The following is a 14,824-nucleotide window of genomic DNA, read 5'->3' on the forward strand; positions in this document are numbered from 1 at the left end:
GGAATCACAGAAGATTGACCATGCATGGGGTGGTTCCTCTTGAATGAAATGAAGAGCCGCACTCAGGGCTACCAGTTCAGCAGCGGTCGTTGATGATACATGTGGCGTTTTTAGCTGTATTTTGACGGATCTTGCTGGTATCACCACAGCGGCAGCTGAACTTGTAGGTGTGACCGAGCCATCGATGTAAACATGTACGCGGCCAATGTGCACCTCATGTAGAAGTCCTAATCTGGCCTGCTTCAGGGCGGCCACATTAGCGGCCCAAGCAATCGTGCTGGTGAAACGCGCTCTCTTGTAGGTGAAGCGGTGTAATGCCCGGTGATATTCACCTGCCTTTCACCTGTAACAGCTGCCAGCTCCGATCTTAGACTTCGTCGCTTGAGCGAACCGCGCTTTCTTGCAGACGCCCTGATCGCTTACGGGAGGGGCTATTACACGTAGCAGCATTCCGAAGGGAATCTACGAAGCACTGTCATCCCGCCCGGTGAAAGCTTTATCCCGCTGAAGTTACGCGAGTTCCCGCGATCGCGCGTACACCAAAATTGCCTCACTCAGCACCTCTCGTCCTTGCATGGCGAACATTTAACAGCTCGAAAAGACGAAGGTCAAGAGGAGTATAGGCGACAGGAAGAGGCGCTGGTGACTTTTAACTACATTTATTTCGTGGGATGCGCGAAATATGCGGCGAAAACCGGACGCAAGAAAATAAAAAAAGGATGAGATTCAACAATCGCATGCACATGGTCGCCTGTTAATTAGAATTACTTTTTTCCTCTAAACATAAACGCCCAGAAATTGATTCTTTCTTTCTGTAAGCATCCTGGGTGCCATACCCACACAGGCGTCATTCAGTTTAGGTATTTCCGCCGCTTCGATTATAATCTGGCCTTCTTCAATGCATCGCCTGAGCACTGCTGTTACACTCTCGAAACGGGGTACGCATCCACAACATAGGAAATGTACGCCCAAGGCGACTGGAAACGGGGGGTGTACGATAGCGGGATAAAAGAAGACACACAGGGACACACACAGCGCCGTGTGTGTCCCTGTGTGTCTTCTTTTGTCCCGTCTTTTAATCGCGCTACCGTGCACCCCTTGAATATGCATTACCAACAAGCCCACATTGCAACCCTCGTGGAAACTGGGGTGCATGTCAAGAGCCGTCATATGGGAGCACGGCTGCGGCGACAGCAAAACTAATGAAAATAAAGCTTCGCTCCGAAGAACATGTGAAATAACAAAAGTCAGAGTAAGAAAGGCCAGACAATTAATCACTGAGACAATGTGTTCTTCTCCGAAGTAGGCGTACGTTTGCGATGTTAGGGGAGACAAGCGGAGAGATTTAAGAGGAAGCTTTAGCTCGGGTGCTCCTATCTAAATACATGTAAAAGGAGAATGAGTTTTACTCGGCAACCACTGAACCAAATTTGACGAGGTTTGTGGCATTTCAAAGAAAACCTTAAAATCCAGTGACGGTTGGTCTCGGGTTCTTAATTTAGGCCGACAATGTTTTATTAAAAACTGGCAGAAATCGCAAATTTTCAGAAAACGAAACTATCAAGTTGATAACTCTGTGACTCAGTAATGAAAAACTATATCACAATTCAATGAATTGCACCTAATAGTACATCTAAAGTGGACAAAATTAATATGTTATACATGAATCTAAAAAACATTACTAATATGAAAATATAGCTTTTGCAGAACCCTTGTACACAACGTAACGAATCCACATAAGGTATAGATTGACGTATCGAATTTGTCCGCTTTGAATGGTATAATGAATGCCGTTTACAAAACAGCGATATCTGTTCTTAATGCAGAGCTATTAAATTGTAAACTTGTTCCTTCTATTTTCTTTCGAATTTTTGAAATTTCAAAAATTCTTTTAACGAAGTTCAGGTCCTAAATCGAAATTCCGTTTCCAACAGTCACTAGAATTTTACTTGCTCTCTCAAATGTAACAAGTTTCATTGAAATCAAACCGGGGGTTATCTCAGAAGCGCGTTTCTGCGTTTTACAGGTATTTGAATAGGCCGCGTCGGACTTAGGCCCGAGCTAAAGCTTCCTCCTTAATGCGGATCTCGCTATCCCAGCTGCCCGATCGCTATTTGTGTGCGGAAGGAGCGGGAAACACTTGGCCCCACGTAGCGCGGAGTGAGGACCCGCCTATATATAACGACTGTGAGCCGACCATCGCGTACGATTGGCGAATTTGACAGGCATGCGCGGTCGGCCTTCGTTTCAGCCGTTCTGGATGGCAGTCGCATGGGTTGCCGTGTGCGCGCAAGTCCAACGCGTCGAAGGAGTCAAAGCTGACCTTTGTGCCGGTGGCAGTGGTATGTGGCCCTTTCACGTGCTCTTGTGTAACCAACACCAATTGAAACTTCGCGTTGTAGATTTGTCGTCCTAGTTCCTCATCCTTCATCTTCTAACTGTATTTCTTTCTTCTTTATTTCTTTCGCGGTAGCACTCACGTTTATTTCATTATTTCACTTCAGTTCTTTTTTATTTCGTAGCACGCAGGAAAGCGATACATTCGAGGCATGTTGTATCTCAATGTCTCTAGGCAACTTGGTTACTCAGCCTTCGGAAGTTTTGATCAACAGGTAGCGAACAAGCTTAACGAATCCCGGCCTGGAGCTGAGGTTCCGAAACTATCTTTGTCTTGTTCGTAAAAGAGTGTTAGTAACTTGAACGCCACGGCCAGGGTGCGTGTGTCGTCTATCCCTGTGTCACATGCTCTACACTACAAGTACTCTTTGCTTTGCATTATGTATACTAATTGTAGCCCTGCTCAAACTACGCCTAGATGAACTTATTGCATTCGGTGTTGGTCGCTAGCACCAAATAAGGTAACGCAGCGTCCGCGCGGTATTCAAGGTTGCATGTGTTCTCACATTGGTGAATGCTGTTGAGTGATTACAAACATTTTATGTCGCTATAAAGCGGGGACTTTAGGAAAATGTTTGTTTAAGAATATATAAATATGTCATTCACACGCTACTTTAGTTCAGCCGCCATGGGAAGCACTTGTAGCACATGAATTTTGAACACCTTATCCGTGGATTATTCTCGCGATGTTCTATTCCAGTAACTATCAATGAAGTAATTTAAGTAAGGTGAGTAAAATTTTCGTTCAAGCAAGCGCAGTTCTCATTTCTAAGAAACGGTCTCTCCCCTCTTAAGTTACAACGCACCGTGACCTTATTTCACTTCTTTCAGCCAGTCTTCTTATTCGGTCGTTCGCCATTGAATTGACGTTTCGAGTTGTGCACAGCATTGCGTGAACATGACCTACCGGCGCAGGTGTCGTAAAAGCAAGTCGGAGCGCCTCTCACGGCGCCAAAATACTGACCAAATGTGGCCGTGACATGGTTCTCAAGTACACTCTCACGCCCAAGCAGTTTCACAGGGTGAGCATAACTTGTCGTGTGTGTTTCCTGACTCTGTACTCTGCACAGTTCTGCTTAGTTTTGTTTTCGCCCTTCTGCATAATATCAGCTGAAACTCTTAGGTCCCTCTGACAGCGGTTATAGCGGGCTATACTATGCATATGCATGTGTTGGACGCGGAAGTGATTAGGGTAGATCTCAGGATGGTGGTCTCTTATAATTAAATTCCGGAATGTTCCTTGCAGCGCCAGTGCACGTGAGTTGTTTCACTCGATCTCTACCTAAATAGGAGAAGGGGAGGGGGGGGGGGGCGTTGCATGGGCTACAGTGTCAGACTCCTGTGTGTGCGCTTTGCCAGGCACCGCGTTATTCTGAGAGATTGACGAGAGGATTTTCTGGGTATAGTTATATCCTACAAGCGGAAGCTCCGAGCAGCTTAATTAATTAACGTTTCAGCTGTGGAACAGAACGACGCATGGAGTAAGGCGCACGCTCAGCATAACTAGCAGAGGAATAGCAGAGGACACGTAGAAGCGAGACAAAATTCATTACGGTGCACATTTTGAAATACGAAGACGGCAGCCATAGCTGCGGCCTTAAATAATGGTAACGACCATGCTGGCTTTTATGTCTCGGTTAAAATTCAGGGAGTCTAAAGTACCATGGTTATGGTAGCGGTGATACTTCGGCATTGGAGTGAAATGTTTACGAGTGATATACACTTAACTCTAGCACTGAACGCTGTTTTATAACACGTATATTAGCTCTTCAGCTTCATTCCTCAATCTGCAATCACCCTTTTTTTTTCTTTTTTGTAGCAGGAGAATGCTAAGTACTAATTAAATGACAATTGTTAGCTAGACTGTGAGCGGCTTGCTCAATGTCGGTAGTATTATTTCGCGGCAATCAGTGATCTCGATGAGCGGCAACTCAACTCATTGCGAAGACAATAGAAACAGGCGCAGGATACACACATACAGCTACCGTTACATCGCTCAGGACACAATGACCGCGTTGCTTTTATGACAAAAATATTTATTCGCTAATGTGCCCAGAGCGCTGAATATCTGCACACGCAAGCAATTTGTACCTTAAATATATTGCATCATACATTTTCATATACGGCTTCTGTCCCAAGGGTACATGCAGTGAGTCAGCAAAAAAGTGAGAGATGGCGTGGCAGTGCCTCTATTTCGCTCTCTCCACTCGAAAGGACCCGGTTGACCTCTAGTACGCTGTATGACAGGCAGAATTTTATGCGTGCACTTCTTGCGCAACCCAGTTTTAGTCTTTGTCGAAATGAAAATCAACGGACACGGAAAACAATAGATGAGTGTCATCTTATGTGATGTTGGGCAAGAATGGTGCAGGTATGGTTACGGTGCATTTGGACAGGACCGCCTGTGGCTCGGCGTGGCATTCACGAATGCCTAATCCTTCCGCATTGGAATGGCCGACATCTGCTTCTTGCGACCTCTGCGGCTGAGAGTAGACGATCGAGCACCTCCTCTGTGACTGACCCCGTTACAATGTGTCAAGCAAAGTGTTTGCGACATCGCTACGAAAGCTCTTAACCCAACGGGACTTCCGACGGCGCTTTCAGTAATGTAAGAAGAGGTGCAAACAGTGCATTGTGTTCAACGGGAAGTATTTGGAGCTGCCTAAATTGATTGGATTGGGCAAACTTTATTAAAGGTCCTGCACGACGCAGGTCAGCGTGCAGTGGATGTCTCCCAAGCAGGGACCGACGGGGAGTACCTGGCGGGCGCTGCGCGAGCCTGCTGGACGGCCTATAGCTGGTCTTGCAGTAGCAGGATTCGCAGGGTATTCTCCCACTTGTCCAAGGTAGAGTCGGGCGGAGCGTTTCTACGCTCCCAAAGCACGTTTGCGACTATCGCCGTGACCACGCACGAGGAGCACGCATCGTCGGGGTAGACGTCCGGGTCGATGATGTGTAACTTGGTGGGGTTGGGATAGGTATGTGTTTGTAACGAGCGTAGCGTTAGCGGCTGCGGCCTGTTTAGTTTGGAGTGCGGGTGCGGAAAGAGACATCGTCCTAAGTTAAGTGTTCAGTGATTTCATTGCACGTTACTGGGGCATCCCTGTTCGCCTCCAACTCCTCCACGCGCCGTTTTCCGGGGGTGATGGCGCGGTCGGTAAGCGCGCGCGCAGCGTCGTAGGCTGTACGTCTCGTTGAGGTTGGGCTGGTATCCGACGAAGGTAGGCAGGAAACCAGATGACGATGTGGTGTGCTCGGATCAGTGCCGCGGAGGACGCGTAGCGCCTGGTCGGAGATGTCTTCTCTCTGGAACGCTTTGATGACCGGTCTCGAGTGGCTGAATATTATCTTTCGCTGGTCGCCGAACAAATTGATGTACCTGAAAGTTTGTGCAATTAACTTTTTCTAACCTACTGCACGAACTTTTGTGAACACGTACATACACATATGTCTATATTTTAAATCACTTAACAAGACGTAATATATCGCAGCAATACAAGAGGATCAGGCCTTTTAGTTTTTCAAACTTTTATTTTGTTCTTTATTCAGCAATTCCTGAAATACAGGGCACTGGCACGAAGACGGCAAAGTCGAAGCGCGCAATACTGCTCACAAACATTTATGTGCAACTAAACGCATATGAATTCCTGGTACTTTCGGTGGTGTTTGATGCTACGGAAGGCGTTATCGTACCAGTTTTCAAAACCCTAGCTGTAGAATGACAGAACAAAGCGTTTATCGCAGAAATTTCCTGAATGCTCTCTTCCTGTTCCTGCAGATCCTGACAAAAACCTGCATCATGACGCGCCTTTGCTACGCACGTATTAACGTCCAAAAGGTACAATAGTTTACATTCGCCTTTAAGGTATGGGGCCACAAATAGAACAAACATTTTTGTGTTGTATTCAGCAGCCAGGTTTATAGCAGTTGTTGTTTCTGATGAAGCATGCCTTTTTTAACTTATCCCACTATTTAATTAACAAAATATGGTTCAAGTAATGTTTTGCGAGTTTTGCGAATTCTAAAAGAAAGAACGTTAAATTTGCTAGTCGCACCTACAGTGATAAATAACCATGGAAATGCTGAATTGAGGAAAGCTTTGACATTTACTAGCTTTATATGTAGCAAATGCAACGAACTATGATAAATGTAGTGCAATGCATATTAAGGACGCAATTTCTGAAAATCTAAGCGAAAAGAAAAAACGTCACCCGCTTTGACCACAATTTGACTACATATAAGCTATCATGAGAAGAATTTTCCCATCAATATTTCTATTAATTCTTGCTCATTTTATGCATCTTTATATGAAAAATGAACGCACAAAATTTCATTTCAAGGTATTTATTAAAAAGAAAAGTTGTCGTTGTTAGCGTAACATGATGTTAAGCAATATCTTGTTTTGAGAAAAACAAAACGAAACGAAATAAACAACAAACATTCTTCAAGTGTGATCCCCCTTGCGGCCGTTTTCAGAATTTTGAAGTACATAATAATTGCGCAATTAAGTATAAAAATACTAGTTAACATCACAGATGTCGAATAATAAAAATAGTCAGAATAATATTCATGTATAATAGAAGTTACTGGCCTCACAATACCAGGGTAAGGTTTTAAAAAATTCGCTGCACGTTCCAAAATAATCAAAGTAGGAACATAATTATTTTTGGAACATGTTTCTGAATGTTTGTGGGATACTTAAGATCTAAAAAACAAAAAATGACCTTTCTGTGAGAAAGTTAACCTATGAATATGACCTCACACCTTAATACACACGCACTTCTACTCCTCACTAATACAGAGGGGATGCCAATGAAACTAAGTTAGAGAGCACCTTCAAATTCACTAGTAGTTCCACGGAGCAAAAGTTCACTGTGTCAAATGCCCGCAGTGACGAAATACCAAATGGAAAACTAAACACGTTATCCTCTTGGCGCAAGTTTATGAGTTTCAAAGTGATTTAGCTGCCAAGCTACAGTTCAGTCCGACAGCGTCGTTCAGAAAGTCCCTCGCTTTTTCATGTTTCGTCACTGCAGTTGGATTAGGAATACTTTCTCCTCAAGGTTAAGTTCGCTTCTCTGTGCCACGTTTTTGTAAAAACTTGCTGTGGCACTAGCTATCCCTTAAAGGAAGACAAACTACCAACAATCCTGCATTCATGATATCGTCTTGGGAACCACGTCGACATCTTTCAACTCACAGAAACCCACTGGGCGGGCGTCTATCATGCATATTACTTTTCTTTTTCAAAAGCTAGAAGCAGCGACAGCGATAAGTGCAGCCTGGTATGACACAATTAATCGCGCACCACGAGTACTCAAGACGGATGTGAGAGCGCTCGGCCTTCACATTACATCCAAGTTATTAGAAAAAAATATAACGAGATACAACGCACATGTTGAAATCTATGTGAAGCGAGGCGTAAGTAAAGCTGTTAATTAAATGCTTTACAACTAACGTCGATGGGTACAGATTTATTTACTTTCATCCTATGCAACGTGTAATCTCATGGAATGTTTGCGTTTATGTATACCACGAAGGTTACAACATTATTTTTACGTAATTTTTATCTTTATGCGCTTCATCGTTCACACGCTAAGTCGAAATGCAAACTCCAAATCAGGTGGTTCGCAGTGGGATACGTCTATGCAGCGGTGTCACAAGGACGAAGTCGATGCGTGATGCCTCTTTAGGTAAAAATGCTGATGACAGTTGTACTAGGCACAGTAAAGGGACGATGCGTATCAAGCAACATCTAGGAATTCTATGCCTCTTGTGTCGCAGTGGTACATGTGAATTCTCGAGGATTGCCCAAAAACGGGAACACCGGCCCATGAGCACATGCCAAATGGCTGATTCAATGAAATTAAAGTAAATCGAGGAATCTGTGAAATATAAATCAACCTTCCATTAACAGATCAGCGCGCTTTAGATATATCGGTGTGCCCACATTGTATGCTCAGGTGTTACGTAGGAATCGTAGTGAGACATGCCCATTCGGGAGGATTGGTGAAGAACGGACACATCCCCAGGGGCGCATACTGGGTGGCGAAGTCCAAGAAAATAAAGTAAATCCAGAAATCGGTTAAATATAATTCACCAATTCCATCAACAGATCGACATGCTTTAGAGATGTCTCTCAGCCGAGTTCATATGTTCATGCTTTATGCAGAAAGATTTTCTCTTGTCGTTGTTATGCAGAACAGAGGTGCACATACTTGGTCAGCATAAAAGGGCCACTTCGTGGATACCTTCACAAAACCTTTGTATATCATCATCGTCGTCGTCGTCTTCTTCTTCTTCTTCTTCTTCTTCTTCTTCTTCATCATCATCATCATCACCATCATCATCAGCCGGTTACGCCCACTGCAGCGAAAAGACTTCTCCCATACTTTTCCAACTACCCCGGTTATGTGCTAATTGTGGCCATGTTGTCCTTGCAAACTTCCTAATCTCATCCGCCCACCTAACTTTCTGCCGCCTCCTGCTACGCTTCCGTTCTATGGGAATCCAGTCCATAACCCTTAATGACCATCTGTTATCTTCCCCCTCAGTACATGCCGTGCTCATGCCCATGTATTTTGTTGATTTCAACTAAGATGTCATTAACTCGCGTTTGTTCCCTCAACCAATCTGTTCTCTTCTTATCCCCCTCCCCCCATAACGTTATACCCATCAGTCTTCTTTCCATAGCTCGTTGTGTCGTCCTCAATTTCAGTAGAATCCTTTTCGTAAGCCTCCATGTTTCTCCCCCATAGGTGAGTACTGGTAAGACACAGATGTTATACACTTTTCTCTTGAGCGATAATGGCAACCTGCTGTTCAGGATCTGAGAATGCCTGCCAAACGCCCCCCCCCCCAGCCCATTTTTATTCTTCTGATCATTTCAGTCTCATGATCCGGATCCGCGGTCACTACCTGCCAGTGCCACGCTACCTATCGTAAACTGTTGTTCTCTTCCGAGACTGTTAAGCATTACTTTCGTTTTCTGCAGATTAATTTTTAGACCACCCCTTCTACTTTGCCTGTTCAGGTCAGTGAGCATGCATTGCAATTGGTCCCCTGAGTTACTAAATAAGGCAATATCATCAACGAATCGCAAGTTACTAAGGTATTCTCCATTAACTCTTATTCCTAATTCTTCCAATCCATATCTCTAAATACCTCCTGTAAACACGCTGTGAATAGCATTGGAGAGATCGTATCTCCCTGCCTGACGCCCTTCTTTATTGGGATATATATATATATAGATTCTGCGAAATAGCAAGTGACCCAACAGTCATGGAGACACGCCAAACCCAGGACAGTATGCAAAGAAAGCTTTGCTTCAAGAAAAAAAAAATTAAAAGAAAGAAAAGCGTGCCTTTTTTTTCGTACATTTGTTGCGAGTCCGCGCTGAGTGTGTCGTCCCCTGTCCGCATTGCGTCCCAGTGTTGTACGTTTATTTATGCATTACCAGCAAACCTGACTTCCCACTCTCCTGATGTAACGTATTCATCATGATATGCGGATGTATACGGTCAGACCGAACGCCTGAACTGTTAGAAGAAAATCGCCAGTGTTCCAGGAACAACCAAAAATAAATGCTGCTAATCTTCAGTGATGATCCACAATGTTTTGATCAAATAGAGAGCGCGTGGTAACTAATGTTTGTATTAAATAAGGACGCTTGCGCCCGCTCTATATTACGTGTTGTCCCTATTTGTTGATCTCTTGCCCAAATAACGTTGTTTCAGTGTGTAAAATACTTCGCCCAAGAAGCTGCTTTGTTTTATTCATGCAGAATATGAAAGAGTTTCGAGAACAGATCACGAAATGTTACGTTGATGTCACAAGATGGATCGTTAGAACGATACCGGTAAGCGCTCGTTTCGTTGCTTTTGCGAAACGATTATGACCATGACAAGGGCTCCTATACTTAAATACATGGAAATGGAGAAATCGTTTTTCTCGCCAAGCAACACAACAGTTTCGACAAGGGTTGTTGATTTTAACAAAAGTTGAAGTCTAGTAGATGTATGAAGTGGCTTTTCAATTTATTCTCCATTCTTTATAGAAACATTCTTCAAAGATGCAAAATTTCAGAAGCCTCAAGTGCCAAGCTTGCAGCTCTGTGACATGTGACTCGGACCTGCTTTGCTTTTCCAAATGGTTCAGAGATAATAACCTCTCCTTGAATGCAGCTAAGACCACTGTGATGAATTTGACACTCGAAACAGCAAGCATTTCTTTTTTCTTATTCTTTAGATTCTCTATCGTTTTGTAAGGTCTGTGAGATCAATGATCTCGATGTACTCTTTGACGCAATCTTACACTTTTCTGCTCGCACTAAATGCGTTGCTATGAGGAGTATGCACTCTCTTAGCTCTGTTTGCAGACTATCGAGGGAATTCGTCTTCTACACCATTCTGCAAGTTATACACAACTATATGTTTTCCTCAACTTGAATATGCGTCGCTCCTCCGGAATGGCTTTTCCAATTCCAACAGTGACATAATAGATTGAGTCCAGAAAAGGTTTCTAAGCATAAATCATCACCGCTTTGCAAACACTGGCATTGGACCTTGTTGTAACACTGTTTGATTATTGTCACTGCTCTTACTTCGCTTCTGACGTAATCGCGCTGACGTTCTGTTTCTCTTCAAACTCTTTCACGGTATCCTGACTTGCCCGAACTCCTCAGTTGTATAATGTTTCGTATTCCGAGCAAGGTCAGCAGAAAACATAGACCTTTCCATGTCCCTGCCTGTCATCACCAACAGTCGACCGTTCATGGAATACAGAGTCCTTACAACGCTTATTTTCATGATCTTGATATTTGCCATACCTCGCTGCCATCGTTCCTTTAAAAGAAATTATGGGGTTTTACGTACAAAAACATTTTTTTCTGATTATGAGGCACGCCGTAGTGGAGGACTCCGGAAATTTCGACCACCTGGGGTTCTTTAACATTCACTTAAATCTAAGTACACAGGTGTTTCCCCATTTCGCCCCCATGGAAATGCGGCCGCCGTGGCCGGTATTCGATCCCGCGACCTTGTGCTAAGCAGCCTAACCCCATAGCCCCTGAGCAACCACGGCGGGTCATCGTTCCTTTCCGAGCTTTGCCTTGTTATGTCATAGCCTCATGCATTGTTTAGCTGCCCTTCTCTTCCTTTTCCTTTTGTATTTACATTGCGCTTTGTTATATCTTTTCTCTTTTCTTTTCCCGTCTTTTCTTTTTATTCGTTGATTTCTTTTTTTTAATCATTCCCCTGCAGTGTTCTTGGTTTTCTTTCTTCTTTTTCTATTTCAGTCTATGCCTGCGCCAGCACTCAGACTTTAGCGTTGTTCCTGGGCACGTTAAATAAATAAATATGATTGATTGATTGATTGATTGATTGATTGATTGATTGATTGATTGATTGATTGATTGATTGATTGATTGATTGATTGATTGATTGATTGATTGATTGATTGACCTACGCAGGACCTCGTCAGTGAAGATATATGGAAGGAAGTGGAACCATTGACAGCCAGTATTAAGGTAAGCCCCACCAATTGAACTCGTTGTGAGCCACAACGAGTTCAATTTTTTAACTTATTTACTTACGCACGACCAGAGAAACCTTTGCAGAGAACGAGAAGCAGCAGCGGGAGTGGTAAATATTAGGCCACAGGGCACTTCGCGAGTGCGAAAAGCCCGAGGTGTTGCAGGGAACGGAGATTCGGACGCTCCCGCTCCCCGATGGCACCGCGCCCGATTGGTTCCGCGACTAACATGCTAGACGATGAGCTAGCCTAGCGCCCCTCCTTACTACTACCGCTAAAGCGTAAGCTGATGAAGCGGCTTTAAGCTAGACGCGTTCTACGGTTTAGTATGTGTTCTTCGCATGCCGCGTCGAACGGCACTTGGCCCCTCTTAGCGGGTGCACATACGCCTCCTCATGGTATACAATCGGTTCAGCAACAATACTAGGTTCGAGAGAGCCCGCGTTCAATCACGACTGATGATTTTTTCTTGGTTACTTGTTTAGTGCTTGCTTGCGCACAGCGGTAATTGCCGTTGCGCTGGCAGCGTTATTGGTTGCACCCGGAAAACTGCTTCCAATACGGATAATCAATTTGAGAATAATAATGATGAAGCTGGCTACTCCGCAAACATACTGTTTCTGCAGAGAAGCCAGATATAACGAGTTTTCCTTTTTTTTTTTTTCTAGCAATTCTTGTCCACGCGCATGGGCTGCCTCTAATTTAGAGCAGTCGCGAACACGATGTTACGGGCTGTCGCCTGCGAAAGTAAATGCTCGAAGTTGCTTGAAGTACGCGAGAGTTTGCGCAGCAGCAACACCATGCTGGGGAGAGCCGTGCGGTTGCTTACTTACCGGGAAGCAAGATTATCTTTCGTTTAAAATTGAATATCCTAAATAGAGTGGCAATCAACTGTCGTTTATTCTTGAAATGATCTGGATGTGCACTAAAGAAAAGCGTCTCTCAAAGTATAGCCCTGTAAGCAAATATTAATTCACATACAGAGATAAGCTTGTCTAATGTATGGCTGCAATTAAGGAGGTGCTTCAGACGCGTCGCAAGTTCTCCACCAGTTCTCCACCAGTACTACTGCAGAGGCGTCGATAGACTCGATGTCAATCAATATATATATACGCATCATTACGAAATTGGCTAATGGCATTTTTGCTCGATCAAGCGCTCGTCTCCATTCTGACGTTTTCCGCTATCTTATCACGCATTTACACAGGCGCGATCCACGCGAACACGTGAGTTGGCTTACCAATCTCTCTCGTAAAGCACTGGAGCAACGCATTACCTTTTCGTTTTGTCCTTAGGCTCTAACTGATGATATGAGCATGACGAAACGCTCATGTTTTAATACTTTCTTAAGTATTAAAATAAGTAAGTCATTATGCTGCAAGTCATAGAATAATTTGAGCGAACATAACTATTGATGTTGATTGGAGCTGCTGGTTCGTATATGTCTGCAAGTGATTATCTCGAATAGAACACGGCCTGTATAGTATATTGATAACCTCAGATACGTGAAATCTGAAGTAAAAAAAATCCATCAATTGTAACAGGGTAGTACTCGTGATTTTCCTTTTGCTGCCAAATACCACAACCACTCGTGCGAAACACACGCAAAGTGTGTCCATTAAATCATCGAACGCTCATGCGAAAACATGCCGCATGGCATGGCAACATTTCCGCTTTCGATATACGAACGTAATGGGCGCCTAAAGACCCCAACGAAGACACTAATTTCTTTTGGCCTTTTCCTTTACTTTTTCTTTCACGTTCCTCGCTTTCACCAACAGGAGTGCTTGGTAAATGAAATGCCCAAGGACCAGGATACAATGCTCGGCATCGTTCGCTACCTCAGGATGTTCTTCTTCACAGCCTGAACACGCGCTTCTTGTGGCTACACTACCAACGTGAGAAACCGTCTTCAGCGACGTCCAAATATTAATAAACCCATAGATACTGGCGTGCATGCACGTATGGCTCATTTTGCTTGTGCTGTGCTTCGGACGTCCCTCGGCAACGCAAATGATGGACGGGGTATCTCGATTCCCGATCCCTTGAAGCGGATTATGACAACTGCGACCGAGCACATTATATCGTCTTCTCTCATTACTGAGCTCTTCAAAACGACGTGCTCTGTCTCATCTGGATTCTTGGTTTACGATGGCTTCAGAAATTTGGCGGCAAGCACAAGGTCTTGGAGACCGCGCTGTGACCGGTCTCGGAGGCCATATGTTTACATTCATTGCAATACATGATGTTCCTGCACTTCCTCCCCGCTAGCAATGCACCAGGAATGGGTGTATTCAATATGTCGTCCCAGTTAGGACTTCGGAGGAGCTGCTTTCAGCCAATGAGCGTTGGCGTGCGCAGCGCAGCCTCTCTGGCAGCCCAGGACGACAAATTGGAGACAGAATATGCGGTCTCTTCCATTGTGTCCCTCCTCTTTTGCAATTTGTAGTATCCAGAGTTAACAGACGATAAGTGTGTTCAGCTGAAATTTCTGAAGTTCCTAAAATTCCTGAAATACCTCTTCAACGACCAAGCTCGTGTATTTTTCACATTTCTTCATCCTGAAATTAGATATATATTTTAAAGCGAAGGTTTCTTTGACTTTTCCTTTGACTTTCCCGCTGCTGCTACTTCTGCTACTGTGGCTAAGGCTGCTGTGGCTAAGCTAAGGGGTTCTATCTGTGGCTGCTGTGGCTGCTGCTGTCCGGCACACCATGTCGGGGGATGGTTCGGACAACACCACCTAGTGTTGCGTTTCGCCTGCGACACGTGGTTTTGCCGGCGCGACTGCGGCGGGGCGGCAGACATTTTGGCCCGATCGTCGTCGCCGCAACACTCATCGCCAGGTGTTTCCAGGCGCGTCTGCGGCGATGCGACCGCCTAGGGATCCTCCTCG

The 14,824-nt window shown here is 44.5% G+C and overlaps 1 protein-coding gene across 2 annotated transcripts; it reads left to right on the plus strand.

The window, feature by feature from the left end:
• The first annotated feature begins 3,277 nt into the window (after window positions 1-3,277).
• On the plus strand, window positions 3,278-13,798 carry LOC142570863 (uncharacterized). Of its 2 annotated transcripts, XM_075679173.1 has the most exons (5): window positions 3,278-3,419; window positions 6,176-6,235; window positions 10,181-10,255; window positions 11,867-11,923; window positions 13,710-13,798. In XM_075679173.1, exons 1-5 carry the CDS (start codon window positions 3,378-3,380, stop codon window positions 13,794-13,796), a joined length of 321 nt encoding a protein of 106 aa, XP_075535288.1. In that variant the 5' UTR covers window positions 3,278-3,377; the 3' UTR covers window positions 13,797-13,798. The 2 variants fall into 2 exon arrangements, with proteins under 2 accessions (XP_075535288.1, XP_075535286.1); XM_075679171.1 differs by lacking the exon at window positions 3,278-3,419 and having other exon boundaries at window positions 6,086-6,235.
• Window positions 13,799-14,824: the final 1,026 nt, after the last annotated feature.

The sequence above is a fragment of the Dermacentor variabilis genome, chromosome 2 (genome assembly GCF_050947875.1).
Source record: "Dermacentor variabilis isolate Ectoservices chromosome 2, ASM5094787v1, whole genome shotgun sequence".
NCBI classification, from domain to species: domain Eukaryota; kingdom Metazoa; phylum Arthropoda; class Arachnida; order Ixodida; family Ixodidae; genus Dermacentor; species Dermacentor variabilis.

Excerpts from the sequence above, each read along its gene's own strand:
- LOC142570863 (XM_075679171.1), top strand. The coding sequence starts at position 6,116 with ATGACAGAACAAAGCGTTTATCGCAGAAATTTCCTGAATGCTCTCTTC. Across the intron at positions 6,236-10,180 it reads CACGTATTAACGTCCAAAAG|AATATGAAAGAGTTTCGAGA; the intron begins GTACAATAGTTT and ends TTATTCATGCAG. Across the intron at positions 11,924-13,709 it reads CATTGACAGCCAGTATTAAG|GAGTGCTTGGTAAATGAAAT; the intron begins GTAAGCCCCACC and ends TTTCACCAACAG.